Source organism: Pararge aegeria, chromosome Z, assembly GCF_905163445.1.
Source record: "Pararge aegeria chromosome Z, ilParAegt1.1, whole genome shotgun sequence".
Taxonomy (NCBI): domain Eukaryota; kingdom Metazoa; phylum Arthropoda; class Insecta; order Lepidoptera; family Nymphalidae; genus Pararge; species Pararge aegeria.
In genome coordinates, this window is record NC_053208.1 from 7,802,929 (window position 1) to 7,821,753 (window position 18,825).

General features: G+C 34.7%; 1 protein-coding gene across 1 annotated transcript in view; it reads left to right on the forward strand.

Annotated features, from left to right (window-relative positions):
- LOC120636325 (SCY1-like protein 2) overlaps window positions 1–18,825 on the forward strand; it is a 117,232-nt gene that overhangs the window by 60,609 nt on the left and 37,798 nt on the right. Inside the window, exons 2-3 of the mRNA XM_039907755.1 lie at window positions 4,010–4,234; window positions 14,331–14,498. Of these exons, the coding sequence (XP_039763689.1) occupies window positions 4,010–4,234; window positions 14,331–14,498 (393 nt within the window). The remainder of the gene's footprint in view (window positions 1–4,009; window positions 4,235–14,330; window positions 14,499–18,825) is intronic.

Consider the following 18,825-nt stretch of genomic DNA (forward strand, 5'->3'; position numbering starts at 1 on the left):
TGCAGCATACCCTCTATGAACGCCTCTGCATTCATAGTATAAACAATTTTAATTTTTAACAGTACTTCTTTTTATCATAGCGGCAATAGATATACACATTCTGCAAAAAGTTCAGATTTCTGCATATTATGAGCCATGAGATATAAGCCATTGACAGACAAACAGACAGACACCCTTCGGGTGCGAAACCCTTAAATACGGCAATTGTTATTTCGCACACTCAGCTATAATGATACTTCCACCAATCAACCAAATAAAATAAAAAGAAAATATGTAATCATAAATGATTATTAACTTGAACGTATCGTAGCGTAATTGACCTGATATGAATCATGGAATTAAATTAGCAAAGAATTCCATGTTTTCAGATTGTTTTCAATTTACATTCACTGCAGCGGATATAATTAAATGTTAAGGGCTAATTATTAATATCGGAAATTAAAATATTTGTAGTTTTTCGAAGTGGTAGGTAATGAACAGAGTGTTGCAATTGGCGAAACAAGCTAACATTGTCAGTTATTTAATTATATATGTATTTTTTTTCAATATAATATACTACGATAATACACACATCGCCATCTAGTCCCAAAGTAAGCGTAGCTTGTGTTATGGGTACTAAGGTTACTGATGAATATATTTATAAATGATATACATAAATACTTATAACACCCAGACACTGAAATCATTCATGTTCATCACAAGAATCTTTTCCAGTTGTGGGAATCGAACCCACGGCCAAGGACTCAGAAAGCAGGGTCGCTGCCCACTGCGTCAAAATCCATTTTTGTATCTATCCATTTTTGCTTCTAAATACAAAGAATTAGATAAAAAGAACAAAATTGGTCGAGCGACGTTCAACATTCTGAAAGACGAAGGAAAGGTAAATTATTTTTAAAGTAGAAGTAACTTTGTCTGTTAAATTTTCCCCCTAAACCATAGAAACATATTCAATCGATGCCTTAACAACTCACGACTAAGATTTAGAGGATAGAAAACAGACGGCCAAACCGAAAGAAACACGCACGAAGTCACGGGAAACATTCAGTAATCTGGCAACTATATTATATCACATTTTTATAATATCATAATTAAGGAAAATTAATCGGTTTAAAATAATTATCAGTCTACGTAATTGAAAAGTCACTTTTAATTATAATTCACGAACAAATTTAACCCTGAATTTTCAACATGTTGTTTTATTCAGAAGGACCTTTGTTTTACCGAAATTGCTGACACCACTCGAATTAAGTATACTCTGTTGAAGAATGTACTTACAATATACGTTTTAAACTGTTTCAATTTTGAATGATATTAAATTGAAGAATGTACTTACATTATGCGATTTAAAATGTTTCATTATAAATTGTATAATTATTTTATTCGATTTTTCATCCTGAGTTCAGTTGCTGTAATTAACCCATAATACAATTAAGCAATTGCAAAGGGCATCTCGTCTCGCGGGGAATGAACACCATCGAAACAATATTTACTAGTACATGAAAAACAGTTTACTAGTTGATACGCGTGGATTTATTAGGGCATCAAGTAGTCCTAATTCAGCACGCACATGCAAGCTGTAATGGAGCCCAAACTGTTAGGTTCGTAGCACTGACAAGAGCCCTATAATTACACCCGTTCCTTCGTGGGTAAGATTTTTGTAAAGGGTTGAAACAACTGTGTAAGCCACATGTGCAAATACTATCGGCTCATACATTCAACAGATCCCATCTATGGTTGCCGCGGCGACTAATTGAGTCGAAGAGGCCAAGGATAAAACGTATCTTACGGCCGTCTAGTCTCCAGGAAGCACAAACTATTTCTATACTAAAACATCACTAATATAAGTTAAGTACCATGCACTGGTAACAAATGCTCATCTTTCTAATTACCTCGGATATCTCTTACCAGCAGCTTTTCGGGGTAAATATTATATCCGATGTCCATCTTCAGGGTGGTTCTACAAGCTATATGTGTGCCAAATTTCATAAAGAACGGGTCAACGATTTAGCCAACCATAGCTGTAATAAAAAGACAAGCAAACAGTCACACTTTTGCATTTATAATATTATTAGTATGGATGTGAAAGCATACATTAATTATTAATTGTCTCTACTGCAAATCTTCGTATCACAAACTGACCGCTTTGTTTCCAGTTATCGTCCTTAAGCAAAAACTAGAATATACGCTTAGCTAATTTATTGTTAGTAATGGGCAAAGCAAGTACGTACACAGTTGGTTTAAATATGCCAACGCTTTCAAACGCTATTTAGAACATTGTGGAGAACCCTCAGGGGTGCAGGTATCCTCACTGTTTCCCTTCGCCCATAAAACAAGTCATATTTAATTAACTCGGTCCCCTCCCCAAAGGGAAGCTGGTGTTTTGCCCACTAAGATATATATGGATCATTTAAAAGCAAAACTTTGCCCAGTCGCTAGACAGCCCTATGTCCTAATAACTTAAAGCCCAGGATACTGCTGTATTATTAGTAGTGTCCCTTGATCCGAATTACGCGTGAATAGGATTACAAGAAAACAAGAAGGCTTATCTCAATATTCGTGAGAAAACGAGACGTTGTTTGATATAGTATGTTTAATTACACCGTGTCTCTTAAGCCTCAATAAATCAATACCAACCATCATTTTCTAATAATATATTAAATCATAGTTAAATACCTATGTTAAAATTAACTGTATGTAAAAATATAAGGAATAAAAATAACCTGACAACCATCGTTAAAAACACTAAACATACTTGAGAGCGCGGCGAGATATAATGCTTTCGCTCGTTATTCATGAGTAAATAAGTTATCATATTTATTTCTATTTGATGTATCGAGAAGTTCGTTCCATTAAATATCTTAAAGTAGGTTTACTTTACTAACGAGAAATCTAAGAAAATAACGTTGTTAGGTATATTTATAAAAATGAAGTAACATACTTTCATACTAATAAAAAAATATAGAAATAACACGATAATACCTACTATAGAATGAAAAAATTGGCTTTGGTAATACAAATAATTATTATTACTCTTTACTAGGTCCGGTCTTCAAGAAAAAAGTCAAAGTAAAAACTTATAATGCGTACATGCAAAACGTGAAAACTATTCATAATGTTATAATAAAAGATGTAGGTATAATATTTAGTGGTAGGCAAATAAAAAATAGTTTGTTATTGCAAAAAGTTAGGAAATACAAAAAGTGATAACATACAAATTTTATAGATATAAAAATTAAAGATTTTTTTATTCCACTACAAGTTAGAACTTGACTGCAATCTCACTTGGTGGTAAGTTATGGATGCAGCCTACGATGGTAGCGAGCTTACCTGTTAGGGCGTATGGTAGTCATATCCCTCATCGGTTTCTACGCGACATCGCATCGGAACACTAAATCGCTTAGCGGCACATCTTTGCCGCTAGGGTAGTAACTAGCCACGGCCAAAGCCTACCTCCAGACTAGACCAAAATAAATTCAAAAATTATAAATTCCCAAATTGCCCTTGGCGGGAATCGAACACGGAACAGCTTGAAACCACAGCGCTCATCGCTGCACCAGGGAGGTCACCAACAAAAGATATAAAATTTTGCATTCGCTTAAATTCAATCTCGGCAACGGTGCCATACTCTGGCTAATTATTTTAAACAATATGCACTAATAACCGTCAACTGTAATACAGATTTTTAACTAAATCAGGGACAGTAGATTGTGAATTGCACCATTACATACATTTATTAGATACTCACCAATAAAATATGTTAGGTACGGTACCATATTCTGGAAGAAAATTCTCGTGAAATTCTCTAAACGTGAGTGTATAATGAGGACATATAAAGGTACCATAAAAAAAAAAACATATGTACAACAATATCCTGTTCAAGTGCCACTATTTCCGCAAATTCCGTTCTAAATTCGATGTAAAGGAATTTGTCGAGTTATTTCCCCCGCCACGTTTAGTTTAGTTGCATACAAAAATGCTATTCGAAACTGATTTCGCATTTCCTCCACAGGAATGTTCCGTGTTTGTCTTCGATAAGCGCATCGCGGATAAGCTTTACAAGCCGAAGCGGAATCACAGCATGCTGGAACGAATCAAACTCAGCATAACGATTCTGGACCAGCTACGACACCCGAGGATGCTGCAAATTATACATTCGCTCGAAGAAGGACAACACTCTGTGGCCTTCGCGTCTGAGGCAGTGCTTGCCAGTTTACACAACATACTTGCTTGGCATGTAAGTACAATCCTTTGCTATTATTTTAAAAACCAACAGTATTTTAAGAATGGGATATATTTTTGTTCTTTCAAAACTAGACTGTTTAAACTTTTAGAATTTAAGAAATTGAATTGTCTGTCTGTTTTTTGATAGTGGCTATATTCGGAAATTTCAGCTGGTTTTATATTCCACATTCAATCACTTATTTTACAACTCAGACTTGAGTTCCGCGGTATAAAGTAAAAACTACCTAACTTAATTTTCACCACGCTTTTCAAGTGTAATCCATACAAAAGACCTATGTCCTGCAGTGGACGTCTATATGTTGAATTGATGATGATGATGATTTAGATTGAAAAAGTTTTAGTTCAAGTAAATAAATTATTATTATTTAATAACTAAAATCCCACGCTAGGCAAGCGTACGTTTTCCCGAGCTATAACGTATCTTATAGCCGTCTGTAGAGTACAGGATATTATCTCCTACGCAGATTTGACACAATCTGAGCAGGAGATAATATCATATCTGTAAATTCGCTAGCTAAACTATACATATCTGAGATTATGTTTTAGATTCTTAGGAAGCGGTTTGAGGATGAATTTATCCTAGACGTATTCCATCCCCAATAGGCAAGCTATAGCGACGTAAAATGTTAATAAAGATCTGCTTAGCGGTGGAGCAAAACAATCAGACACTTTTTCATTTGTAATAAAAGTATGAATAACTTCTGTAGATGAAGCTACAGGCAGATTTGAGTAATTTGACTTTCATTTGATAAATATTTTTTTTCTATTTACCCCAAGGGTTAGTCATTAGGCAAATCTTATCAATAGACAAAATTTGGCTAGGTTCGGTTTTTCCAATTATAGATGTTGTTATCGTTACTGGGTGAAATTTTCTTGTAAGATACCATTTTGGTAATTTTAAAGAAATAAAAGAAATATTCAATTTTCGAAATTCAAATAGTTCCTACATACAAGGTGAAACAGGTGAAACTTATAAAAGCGCACAAAAGGTTTAAGGAAGGTTAAGCCTCATACATCTATAACACCATTTTCTACCTTAATAGCTCATGTAATCCGTATTGGAAAAAAACATTTTCTATTTGAATAATCTCTCCCTCGCGCCTGCCCGGGTTTTAAAACTGGAAAAGTAGGAGTCCTACGTACACAAAGGGGTATAAATGTACTCTACGGGTACTACGTATACTAAAATAGTGAAGAAGTAAAATTTTACCGCCTTAAAACGAACGTTGAATAAGTTTTTGAAAGCATAGTATTACTAGGTGTATTTTATTTTCCTATTTACACTTTTAAAAGGGTTAACGGCAAATATGATATTTGCCGTTAACCTTACCTTTTTAAGTTTTTAATTTAAAAGAACCCTATTTTACCCCCCTAGTAAGGTACCCCCTTGATTTAATAACTCCCCCTTGAATGTTACGACCTCCTATTGCGATGAAAATAAAAAAACACCGACAAAGATGTGCCGCTATGCAATGAAGCGTTCACTTTAGATAATATTGGTCTTAATACATAATAGCACCACAATTTTTATTAATATAGGTTTTATGCGTAAAATTAAAATTGCTTGTTAATGGGTGGAAAAACCGGACAAAGCGGGCCCTACCTAGGGGGGGATAACGATTAGTCGAAGAAGGTTTTATACGTAACCGCTATTTTGAATTAAAAACAATGAAAATGCCGAAATATTTTCAAAAATAATTAATTAGTATATTTTCAACATATTTGGAGAAGCATCATTTCACATTTGCAATTTTGTAACAAAATTAAATTCGACTACACGTGTAATCAAACTAGAAGAAAAAAGTATCATAGAAGTTGAGGCTCTTAAAGTACCAGGGTTTTCTTATTCAATTTTATTAAGGGCTCTGAAAACCCCGTGAAAGCCTCTGATTAAGATCTATATGACGGCAGATGGAGCTCGCAAATGGAGTAATAAAAGTATTATACTGAATCCTACGAGTATTAAGTTTTGCAACAATGAATGGGTTAATTGAAAAAGAAAGCAATTTTGTCACCCATAAAACTGGAATGTTCGCAATAGCTCTAAAACAAACAACTTTAATAAAAGGCCTGGCACATGTATCATAAACGCTAGTTAGTTTGTACGTCCGGTCGGCCCTAACTAATAAATCGTTTTTATTAAATTTTGTATATTTTGAAACCTTAGCTAAGTAAAAAGGTCAGTTACCATTACCCATTACCGAACCACTGTAGGGCACGGGTCTCCTCCAACTTTCTTACCGTATTCATTTATTGTTTAAATAATTTCATTAGCATTTATTATTATTACGCCTCTATGGGTTATAATAGTAGTTTATGCATAAAGTATGGTAATATTGCATTTTACAGTCGAGGCGGTGTTAGGCGCAAGAGTTAAAAGCGAATGCGCTAAGAAAGCCGATAAGTAATATGCCATACGCGTTTCATACGACCATTTTCAAAACACTTGCCAGGAAAAATACGGAATAAACTTTTAAATACGTTTTCAGGACATAACTGCATGAACTTTAATTTTGACAAGATATGAAAGTTTCGTTGGCCTATTTCTCTAGATTTTGGTCAAAAGAAATTATTCACTTGCGGTTAATGCCTCGATTATTATTCCCGGCGGATTAAAATGTACTTTTGCTCTTCTTTACAATTGAAACTAGATATTTTAAGTTTTAAAAACTTAAAATATCATGTTTTAAAAACTTAAAATATCATGAGACAAAAAGTGAAAATATTAATATCAAAAAACGGCGCGATGGTTTTTTTTTCGTGCACCAAGGAAAACCGATAAAGCCTTTTAGCCTTTAAGCCTTTATTTAAAATATAAAGAATACGTTCGTATTTAAAACCATTTTAGGAAATGCCTACTATTTTAAGGCGCATAAAACCTGTTTAAAAAAAAATCTGTATATATACATACATATAACTTGCAGTAAGGTACAAACTAAACTTAATCGGGTTATCATAAATAAAGCATTATTTTTGAAGGAAAACACGCGTGTCCAATAACTTGGATAATGTGCCTCGATGTATGAGATCCGCGTTACAAGCAAGTGTGATAAAGATTATAATATTTCACTGATAAAAATAATATTAGGAGTGATATAGATATTATCAATGAGGATAAAAAACTTGCTACGATCGGGAAAGATCGTAACTTTTTTGATAATAACACGGCAATACGGTCTTTCGCCTCGGCAACGTAGCATCTTCAGGAAATCTTGTTTTTGTATTTTAAACAGTGCGAATTATATTAACAAAATTATTGTATTCGCTATTCCAAAAAAAGAATTATAAAAAAAGTTTTGCGACATGCTAGTCAATTCAATTATTTAAAATTAAATTAGAAACTATGAAAAGATTTCATCAAATAATAGGTTTAAGGGTTTTCTTGCATTTTATAACCTTAATTCCTCACGGGTTTGACGTCGACAAAACTTAACAACCAAGGAGATAGATTGTATTCTAGGGAAGAGAATAACATACTTTGAGCCCGGGAAAACAGACGGTTCCCGCGGGGTTTAAAGAAAAGTTCAACTTATTTTTTTTATATATGTGTCTTTGTCTGGACTTAAAATATATCACTTTATAATGTTGATGGCAAATAGTGCCCATTCCGTGTGATCAATTCTAAAATCTGGCCTCGATATATACGGATACCTAGATTTATTACTCTACTATATTGGACTGCTTACTTTAGTTTATCTCCTACTGGCTGTTGACTTTGCTCGCATTTGATTCGAATTTAAGAATAGCTTGGAAATTGTTTATTTAAGTACGCAACGGTGCGGTATCTAGAATGCAAGCTTATTCCATATAAATCGCCAGCATCGATTAAGCCGTTAAGCTCCATGTTAGTATCGATGGTTCTTATTAAAAATCTCGCAGCAACAGTCCTCTTTGTTTTTCTGAAACAAGCTATTCTTAGAGAAAATTTAGGTTTGTTTATGTTAGTAACTTAAAAAAATTACAATCCTAACTAATTGTAATGGCTTGGTATCAAATTATTGTTTTATTTGATTTAGCACCTTAACCTTTTCTGTGGCCATAATTAAGCACAACAACGTTAGACCTCAAATTTAAAGACAGCTGATGTTACGGTTGTCACCGCGTATTTACAGGCCTACTGCATGATCGGTTCAGCCGTTGACCCTTGCATAAGTAATAAATTAATACCATTTCGCAGATACAGTACTAGTATGTAAGATCTGGCGTCGTTTAGGAACCATAATACTATAGTTTCAAGATATAATAAGCTTAAACGTAACATAATGATAGTCATTGTTGTTACAATGCATATTTCATTCATGTTTTGTGTCTGACAACTTATTAGAGTTGAGTACCTCTTTGTTAGAACCTTCAGCAGAGTCTTGTGAATTTGAGGCTCTCACTTATCGTTTTGCAAGCGTGCATTCCAACTAGGAGTACCAAAACCTTCACTCACGTGTACTGAGAACATCTTTGTTAGAGCCTGGAGTACTGTCTTGCAAATTTGAGGTTCCGACAACTGAATAACATTTCACAAGCGTATATTCAAACTAGAAGTACCTGCGCCTGTGTGTATCTTTACTATTTCTATATTATCCACTATTTCCCCAATATCCTACTTTATCATCATCATCAATATTATAATTGTAATAGGCGGGTGTTTGTTGCTCAAACGCGCAAAAACGGACAAATTTGGATGAAATTTGGAATGCATGTAGCCTTTGACCTGGAAAATAACATAAGGTCCCTTTTATCACGATTTCTTAAGTAGTTTCCAAGGGAAAAGTGAAAATTGTTGAGCTAAACCGCGGGCAGACAGTTTTAAAATTTGGTATGCATGTCACCTCGGCTATGCAAAAGGTACTTTCTGTACTAATCTCTCAAATAGTTCCTCCCGTGGTAGGATTAAAAATTGTTAAGGAACAAAGCTTTAGAAACAATTCTGAAGTCCACGCAGACGAAGTCGCAGGCAGAAGCTGGTAATGTTATATTTATCTATTTATTGGGTCTACCAGCGATTTCACATAAATAAAAATAATATAACTTATCATATATACATTACACAGACAAACCATTACATTTAAAGGTAAAAACTAACTGCTAATTTCGCTTATAAACTAATAATTTTCAAAGAGAATCATTAAAAAAGAACAACAACAAAAGCCGAAACAGAAACAAACGGAAAAAAACTAAATTATTATAAATGCATAAGTGTCGAGACGTTGACATAATTTGTATGTTTTAAAAATAGATGACCCATTAAACTTTATACGACCTAGAAAGTCATCTATTGAAAGCAATACAAAGTGGCAATTTCGGTACGCAATTACCAATTTGGCTGGCGGTTCCTTTGAGTTATATCTAATTTTCTATTTTCCAAAATGAATGAATAATATTTTTCCAGTAATGAAGCGAACAAAACAAAATCAAAGAAGTCGTTCGTGATATTTTAGTGCTTTTGAAACACGCATTGCTATAATTTTTTATTTATATATAGATGTCAAATAAATAATTATTCTTGTTACTCCTTTATAAATAAAATACGACTATTAATAGAGTGTATTAATTTATTTTGGGAGTCACAAAGGCATTCATTAAAGTAGATACACAATAACCGTTTGCGTTTTACAAAAGGAAACTTTTTTATAGTCGGTTCAATAGTTTTGTTGGCCGTTCAAACTGTTCCTATGTTAGGTACTTGTTGTTCTTTTTTGTTGCAGTTTGGCGCAACATACCATATTTCATTCCATTATTTGATGAAAAAAACTGTCAAAAATTGCAGTGAAATACGAACTGGTATTTGTTGACTCGTCATACTTTGCATTGAATTTAGAAAGTAGGTATATCATTATCTTCTTTTTATTCTAACTGCAATCTCACCTGGTGATAATTGATGATGCAGTCTAAGATAGTAGCGGATTAACCGGATTCTAGTAGGCTGGTTGGTAACTAGCCACGGGCTAAGCCTCTCACCAGAAATCATTGTTTCCCGAATTGGCCTGCCGAGGATTGAAATCGGTACGTCCAAGTTATAAGACCACAATGCTTACCAATGCGCCAGGGTGGCATAGTGGTAATCCATCCAATCAAACATAACCCTAATCGCTTTCTACGCGTCCTCGTACCGACATTATATCGTATGGCGGCACGTTTTTGTCGGCGTGTCTTTGGGTGGTAACCAGCCACGGCCGATGCCTCCCACCCACAGACAAACGGTTCACATTGTATACATCCTCAAAACACTTTTTATTGTAACAGGGAAGTTTATTATATCCCTCTAAGGTGCTTGTGGATTAATGATTGATTGAAAAATGCTCAAAATCCTTTCAGTGCACAACTAATGGTTCTTAGCCACAATGGTTATTCTTTAAGCTGTAGAAAGTTTTAGATTATACATATTGTTATTATATTCTCAACGTTTGCTTATATTCAAATTTTATTTCGAAAAATACGGCCCTTTGGTCTGGTGGGTAGCGTATTTCTACATTGATCACTGGATTCGATTCCCGGGAAGGGTATAAAATTGGTATTGTTTTTTTGGTATATAGACGTCCCGTCTACTATCCAGTTCTGAATGAACCCTTTTATGATCGTTTAAGAACCGAGAAAGAGATATATTCAACAGACAATAAATATCTATAAAGCCGAGTCCAGACATGTTTAATTAGCCCGACCCGATCATCGTACTCGTATCATTTTTCATACCAAATTCAGCTTATTATCTCATTAAGGACGCCTCTCAGTTTACTCCGTATCATATAACCAAATTGTCCATTTCTGTAACAGCTCTTCTTTGTTGATCGAAAACAAACCTACCAGACATTGTGCAGGCCGTATCGCGTATTAACAACATCTCTTTTTTGAAATCATAACAATGTCAGGTCGGTCAGGGTGTGGAGCCCTGAGCACAACCTCCTCACAATACGCGCCATTTCAAGGACTACTGCCTCTGTATCCGACCCTCGATCGGGTAAAAAAGCGAAAGGTGGGTCGAAGCTTTTCGCGAGAAAACCATTGACTGAAACGATTATCGGAAGAATACGGTCGACTCAACACTCCACATGGCGGTAATCTCATGAGCTCTCAAGGACCACGTATTTTGATATTTTTTCACCAGATTATCGTCATGTGGAATAGTAATGTCAGCACGTTATTATTATTATTATATACGATCTACGCTATGGATACACAAATCATCAGTTGTAATCGTGATCGGACAAATGAAACATATCTGGACAGGGCCTAAGGGCACCATACTTCTATTACGAGACTTGAAACCCTATAAATGATCAAAGTGAACTCCAGCAAGAAAAGCGGTCGCCTTATTTTTTCAATTTGCTCGGTTGGCAAGTTCAAAAGGCTTGGTTTAGTATGAAGTTATTATTTTGTCATATAGCCACGTTACGCGCGCCGTTCGCTTCGCTTTGCCTGCGTTCAAATAAAATTGTGATTACCATTTGCCTTGGAAACTGGGTAAGAGTTCCTACAAGGATGAATTCACATTGCGCAACTACAACTACTTACATTACCTTGGCTATGTAAATTAAACATCACCACTGTCGATAGACAAAACTTTGTCGTATAATATACGTTTTTTTTATTCCACTAAAAGATAGCTCTTGACTGCAAACTCAACTGATGCTAAGTTATGATGCAGGCTAAGATCGTAGCCAGCTTAACTGTTATAAAATAACACTTTTAAATTTAACAGTTAAGCCGGCTTAATATAAAACTTAAACCATTAATATAACACTTGGCGGCCGATTGGCGCAGTTGGCAGCGACCTGCTTTCTAAGTCCTGGGCCGTGGGTTCGATTCCCACAACTGGAAAATGTTTGTGTGATGAGCATGATTGTTTTTCAGTTTATCTGTATATTATAAGTATTTATGTCTATTATATTCATAAAAATATTTAACAGCAAACGTAGTACCCATAACACAAGCTACGCTTACTTTGGGGCTAGATGGCGATGTGTGTATTGTAGTAGTATATTTATTTATTATTTATTTATTATTATTATTTATTACTATAGTCTCTGGTTGATCATCTGTATATTTTAAGTATTTTTGTATATTATTCGTAAAAATATTCATCAGTTATCTTAGTACCTGTAACGAAAGCTACTTTGAGGCTAGATCGTAAATTTATTTATTTATTTCATATGATTTAGTTAAAACACGTGCCTTTTTTTCGACCACTACACAGGACGTAGGTTATATGTCACTCTTCCAAAACACAGCGTATTCCTCTTGTTGGCCTTCTAGTTGTCGGTTATCTACCAATACCACGTTAGTCAGTTGCCGCGCTAACGAGGAGGAGATCGGGGCAACTTGGCCCCACCTCCCCTTCCCTGAGCTACAACAACTTTGTACAACCATTTTTTTGTGTAATCACATTGCGATTAGTCCCAATGAGCACAAGCCTCCTCTGTCTTTATATCCCCTATTTAACCCGTTTGGCGGTGAGACTCTTAGAACTTATATAGCTCTTGGAACTTATATGTCCTCCCCCAGGATATAGTCCAACTATAGCAGACTAAAATTTACTAAAAGCAAACAAACAACCTCTTCATAAAACGCATCGAATATATTTCTGTGATATCATAATATTGTTATATCGGTATCAGGTATGTGATTCCCAGCAAAGAAAACTTCGTTGAATTTAAAAGGAAATAAAAGGTAAGAATATGTGTGCATCATACAATGGTATAAGTCCTTCGCAGATGAAAAGTCTTCGTGTAATCCCAACCACAAAGCAAAATAATAAGTGTTAGAAAACTGAAAATAATACTTAACAGACAAGAAGTTTCCGCTGAACTCCAAACAAAGTACTTATAACAAAACGTGATTTTAAGGTCAATATCAGATATGCTTTGTTACATAGGGCCCGGGTTTCCCGCGACTTCGGCCGCATTCGATTACTAAACATTAACTTTATTGGTTGTTTTTCAAAAATTGTTATTTCAAATTATTTATTTTTGTAACACTGCAATAACCGCAACCCCAACTAGTGGTTTGTTATGATGCCTTCTATAATGTTAGACTTGGGCTGTGTCAGGGGATATAGCAGTAAAATTCTATTCATATTTACCCCCAATCTGCATCCACGCGATTATACCGGAACACTTAATCGCTTAGGTAGCCATCTTTTTTGAAAGTGTCAGAACTATCCACAGCCGTAGCTTTCCGCTAGACCAGACCAGACAACATTTAGAATTTATTAATTTAAAATTGCCCCTGCCAAAGATGGAACCCTGGACCTACATCCTTTAGTTATTCTTTAGTTGAACCAACTAAAAAATAACCCATAAAAAAAAATACAGAAAAACGATATATTGAGTTATGCTATCGTTCCGTTATCACCAAAGCTAATAAGACAGCTATTTTGTAAACACAGACAGACATTTAAACATTATTTATTTGTATACAAATTTAAGCGCTGATCGCTGTCGCTTAGTTACAGAAGACTCTCTTAGTTTATGATATCCGATCCTGATATTCAATTAAGCTGAGCTATTCTGAATTAATTAAGCTTATTTAAGGAAATCTTAAGATAGATTAATTAAGTCTTAATAAAATGTTACAGTAATTTTCTTACAAAAAATAAAAATTTCTTTCTTTAAAAAATAAAACTTAGCTAGTGCCAGATATCTAAATGTAAATAAGGATTTTATAAAAGACGAAAATATCTTATATCTTTAAACGAGAAATTCTCGTATATATATAATTGGAATCTCGGAATCAGCTCCAACGATTTTCATGAAATTTAGTGTACAGGGGGTTTCGGGGGCGATAAATCGATCTAGCTAGGATTCATTTTTTGAAAATGTCATTTAATTTGTGTTTTCCGGCTATAACCGATTTTGTGCAGACAAAGTTGCACGGGTCAGCTAGTTCTTATAAAATCCAACGAACGGTTTCGATCAAATATTCAAAATGATATTTGGACTCACTGCGAATGATTCAAACAATTTGCTTTATTCAAGAAATACACCTATATATAACACAAAGGTATAAACCAAAACCTAATTTGTATAAACAAAACTACGTCCAAATCGATAAAAGTTCTTACAAAAGGATTTCCTTAACCTTGGATTTTTTCCTAACAGGAATCATCGCCAATATTACCTGGAGGGTTTCTGCCGGTGATGCCGCACCCCATATCCTTGGGTCCACCAACCGTGCAGCCGATGCAACAACACAGCTCGACTCATCGACCCCCATATGCCAAGGAGTATCACTTCCTAGACATGGAAATACGTTTTGGGCTGCTTCAGGTAAGTGTACATTTTTTCATACATATCCTCTTATGAAAAACGATCTTCCAATTACTTTTTGGTATAAACATTGTTTTGAAAATATTAAAAAACAATAAAAGCATACATTCGTAAAGAATATCTCTTTTTTTTATTAATTTCAACACTTTTGTTTTCCTTCTATTTTTAAAATGTACTTCACTTTAGAATGTTTTGAAAAGATAATTAGGCATATTAAAATAGATTACGTGTATTTAACCTACTCCAGCCATGGTAACTACGTCATTTTTATAATATTGCTTATTGCTCTTTACTTGAGTGGGGCAAAATCAAATATTTTACAGGCATTTATATATATTTATAATATCCCTAAGCTATAAATCTCTTATAAATCTCCTACTAGTAGTAGAAGATAAATATGCCTATACCCAGGTACAGGCCTTCTCTCCTGTATCCTACTCTTTCCATATCCCGCAACAAAATAAAAAGGTATTTCCAAATAAATACCGTCACATACATCATGTAATTTCTGTGATATCTAAGCCTTTTATATATTTATATAAGGCATGCAATTTTTTTTTATTTCTTCATTTTATTTCACGCTACTATGAGTCAGCATATCATGTCTTCTTCCATTTACTTTTTTCCCCCGTCGCTTACCCCTTCTTCTGGTGCTTCTCTTGGTCTTTCAACAACTTATTAAAATTTTTGATGACCTCCATGGCGCAGTGGTGAGCGCTACGGTCTTATAAGCGGAAATCCTGGGTTCCATTGCTTGCAGAGGCAATTTCATAACTTACCACTTAAGAACTGCTATACCCCTAACATGTTAGCCTGCTTCCATCTTGGCATCGTCTCATCAGATGAGATTCCAGCCAAAAGCTAACTTGTAGTGGAATAAAAACGCCTTGAGTAACTTTATTTTCTTTTCTCCGCATTACATGACTTTTCTGTTCATAGTTTATTCTGCCATACTTTCGATTTTCCGGTTACACCGCGTATATTTTTTAGTCGCATAAATTCCTGGTTTATCCTTTCCTTTGACACGACGAGTCCAATTAACACTGGTATTCAGTTGCTGCATATTTTATAAAAAAAAAAAGATGCATCATCCGAGTCTCGACAATTTTGTTTCTGCGACATATTTATGAATTTTATGTTGCTAGTTTTGTAGCGTTTCGAAATACTTGGGATCCGTTGTTAAACATGCTAACTACTAATGTCTGAAGTTAATAAATAAGCTAACCCAAAGTTCAAAGATCAAATAATGTTTAGCCATCCTTATTGCCAGGGCAGAGTGAGAAAAAGGTCATCATCAATCATTAACAGCACACAAGCGTCCACTGCTGAACATAGGCCTTTCCCAGAGCACGACACCACACACGGCCCTCCGCCTTTTTCTTCTAGCCACCTTTTTAAGGTCACCTGTCCAGCGGGCTGGAGATCGTGCCACATTGCGCTTACCGATTCGCGGTCTCCACTCCAGAACACATCTACCCCAACGGCCATCTGTCCTACGACTGACATGACCCGCCCACTGCCACTTCAACTTGCTTATCCTTGAGCTATGTCGGTGAACTTTTTTGGTGATGGATTTCGTCGTTGCGAATTATATCCCGAAGAGAGACTCCCAATATAGCTCGCTCCATAGCGCGTTGCGCGACTTTAAATTTGTAGATCAGGTCGGCCGTCAGTGTCCACGTCTCGGCTCCATATGTCATTACAGGCAGGACACACTCGAGAAAAGTGTAGAACTACTAAATTGAATCTTCGATCTGAATTTGGATTGCAATGATAATTAATTTCAGGCAATGCAATGAATGATAAATAATTAATACGAGGCAGTTGTTTAAAACGTTTAGCTTGATATGGAATTGCTTTAATTAAATGTCATGACGATACTACCACGAAATTAAGACTTCACACCCGCAAAATGTTGTTGGCTCACAAATGTTTTTCCTTCCCATTTTCCTTATTTTATGGTGAACGTTAGAACATTAGAAGTAAAATAATTATGGTCAACTGCCAAATGGAATCAAGTGACTAACTGCCTGTTCGAGAAGCACTACTAAAGTGGAGTGGTTTTTGATGCTTCAATATTATTCGTGGACACGGTTTCTGTGTGTTCTTAATTCTGTGGGAATACGAGATCAGCTTTATATTAGGGAGTATCGAACACAAATTAAGTTTCTGTTTAAAAATATTTCTTTCAAGGACGTAAGATAATCATTTCTTTACGACTACGAAATTGCAGAAAAATTGAAAAATTTCATTACTATATAACAAACTGTCTTCGACAAGTTATTATGAGAAAATATACTTTATGTGGTCATGTGAAAGCTCAGAATTTTCGACAGATTGCTTTCAATAAATTTGTAGAGAACGAAAATATAAGAGAAAAAATTAGATTTTGCTATTTTTGATAATAATGTTTAAAACGGACAAGGTTGTTTTTGATAGGATTATTTTAAACACAGCTTATTTTATGGTTGTCATTGCGTATTTTTATGATGACTTTGCAATTATAACTCTTAAAGTATTGATCTTAGGAAAAAGATTCTTGATAAAAGTTTTGCTTAATTAAGTACTATAGATAGTGCAGTAATGCGCACAGGTTATGATACCGCATCGACTAAGCACTAGCTTTCAACTAAGTTGACTAATTTTAAATTGTTCAAATTCTTTGTATTTATTTATACTTGTAATTCTTTACTAACAGAAGTACATGTAATACAATAAATAACACATTTAGGAGGAAGGGCACTCTTATCGCTTAAGCAATTTCTCCCAGACAACCTTTCGCAATAGGAATTTCTATGGAATGGGTCGGCGCTTCAACACTCTCACATCCTGAAATTGTTTGCGCTTAAATTAAGTCTCTAATTAACCAAGTATCTGATGTTATATTAGAGATACAGAGATATGTTAACCCCTGGTTGGTATATCCTCGTCAAAAAAGAAAGAATTTTAATAAAAGAATATTTTACTCGTTGCAGATAAGTGTGAAATTAAACAATAGTGTTCCGTCGGGATAGGAGATGAAATTTTCTTTTATTTTTGCGTTACAACTCGACCAAATATAATCAGAATTTCACAATTTAAGTTAGTAGGCAGGGGTTGACCGTGGTATTGAATGTGATCTTTACAGATTTAAAAAAAAGGAAGAGGTTCCAAATTCAACTGTTTTTTTTTTGATACGCGATTACTTGATCAAATGTACACCTATTTTGATGATTATTTTTTGTTTGATATGTCTTACTTCAGAGGCATTTCAATTTGTTACGATCTAATCGAGGGAACTCTTCAAATGTTATAGGAACACCTATAGCGATTTGAGTGTTCTTTAATGCAACTTGGGCATTTGTTAAGGTATATGCTACCTTCGAAAGGTACTATATAGTCTCGTCAAACTGATGGTGAAGACTAAGGATGGCAACCGAAACTATACAATAATAAGTATTAAAGTAGTTGCGCTTGCGATAATGGTATATGATAGGTAAGCAATTTATGCTCGTGATAATATAGGAGCTGATGGTTATAACCATAAACGCCCCAGCTTCGGGAAAAGCAATACTTTGTAGAAGGTTATGAGCATTTGTCATTTGACTATTATAACTTGAACATAATATAATTTTGCTTTAGAACTACGAACTTATATATAAAGATAATAAAGTCAAGAATATCTTTATTCAAGTAGGCCCATAGGTGGTACTTTTGATGCGTACATAAGACTTACACGGTAGTGAGATGATGGCGATAACCACATTCGTAAACTTAAAACTAAAGCTACGAGGGTTCCAAACGCGTCCTGGTCTAAGAAGAAGCACACAACAAACTTAGCCGGGTGTTTTTTTTTTGTTATCACCATCTCACAATGTCATTTAAAATTATTAGAAGAGCAACCTGGTTAGAGCAATAATTCACACCCAAGCTTTTTTGTCGAAGTAGTCCTTTATTCTATAATAGGACTTTTCTATAAGCTTACGTTTAATACAAACTTTGAACTTTTTAAGAGATGTCAATGGATCGTATGCAATATTATTCGCACAGCCAGTATTTCAATTATAATTTTATTTCAATCCACAGTTTTCCATCAATTCACCTGCTTGGAACTATTTTTTATTATTTTCAGTTAAAAATCATTTTAATCTTTCTAACGGAAACAATTTCATAATGGGTATTCAGAAGCACTGCACCAATATGAATGGTTGATTTCCCAAAACGCTAAAGCTTTCATGTTATTGTTTATGTTTCTAAAATAAATAAAATACTTCATTCAATTTCATCCACTTTCGTGATGGCCTTTTGTAAATTCATTCTATATACTAACAAATATTGATAATAGAGT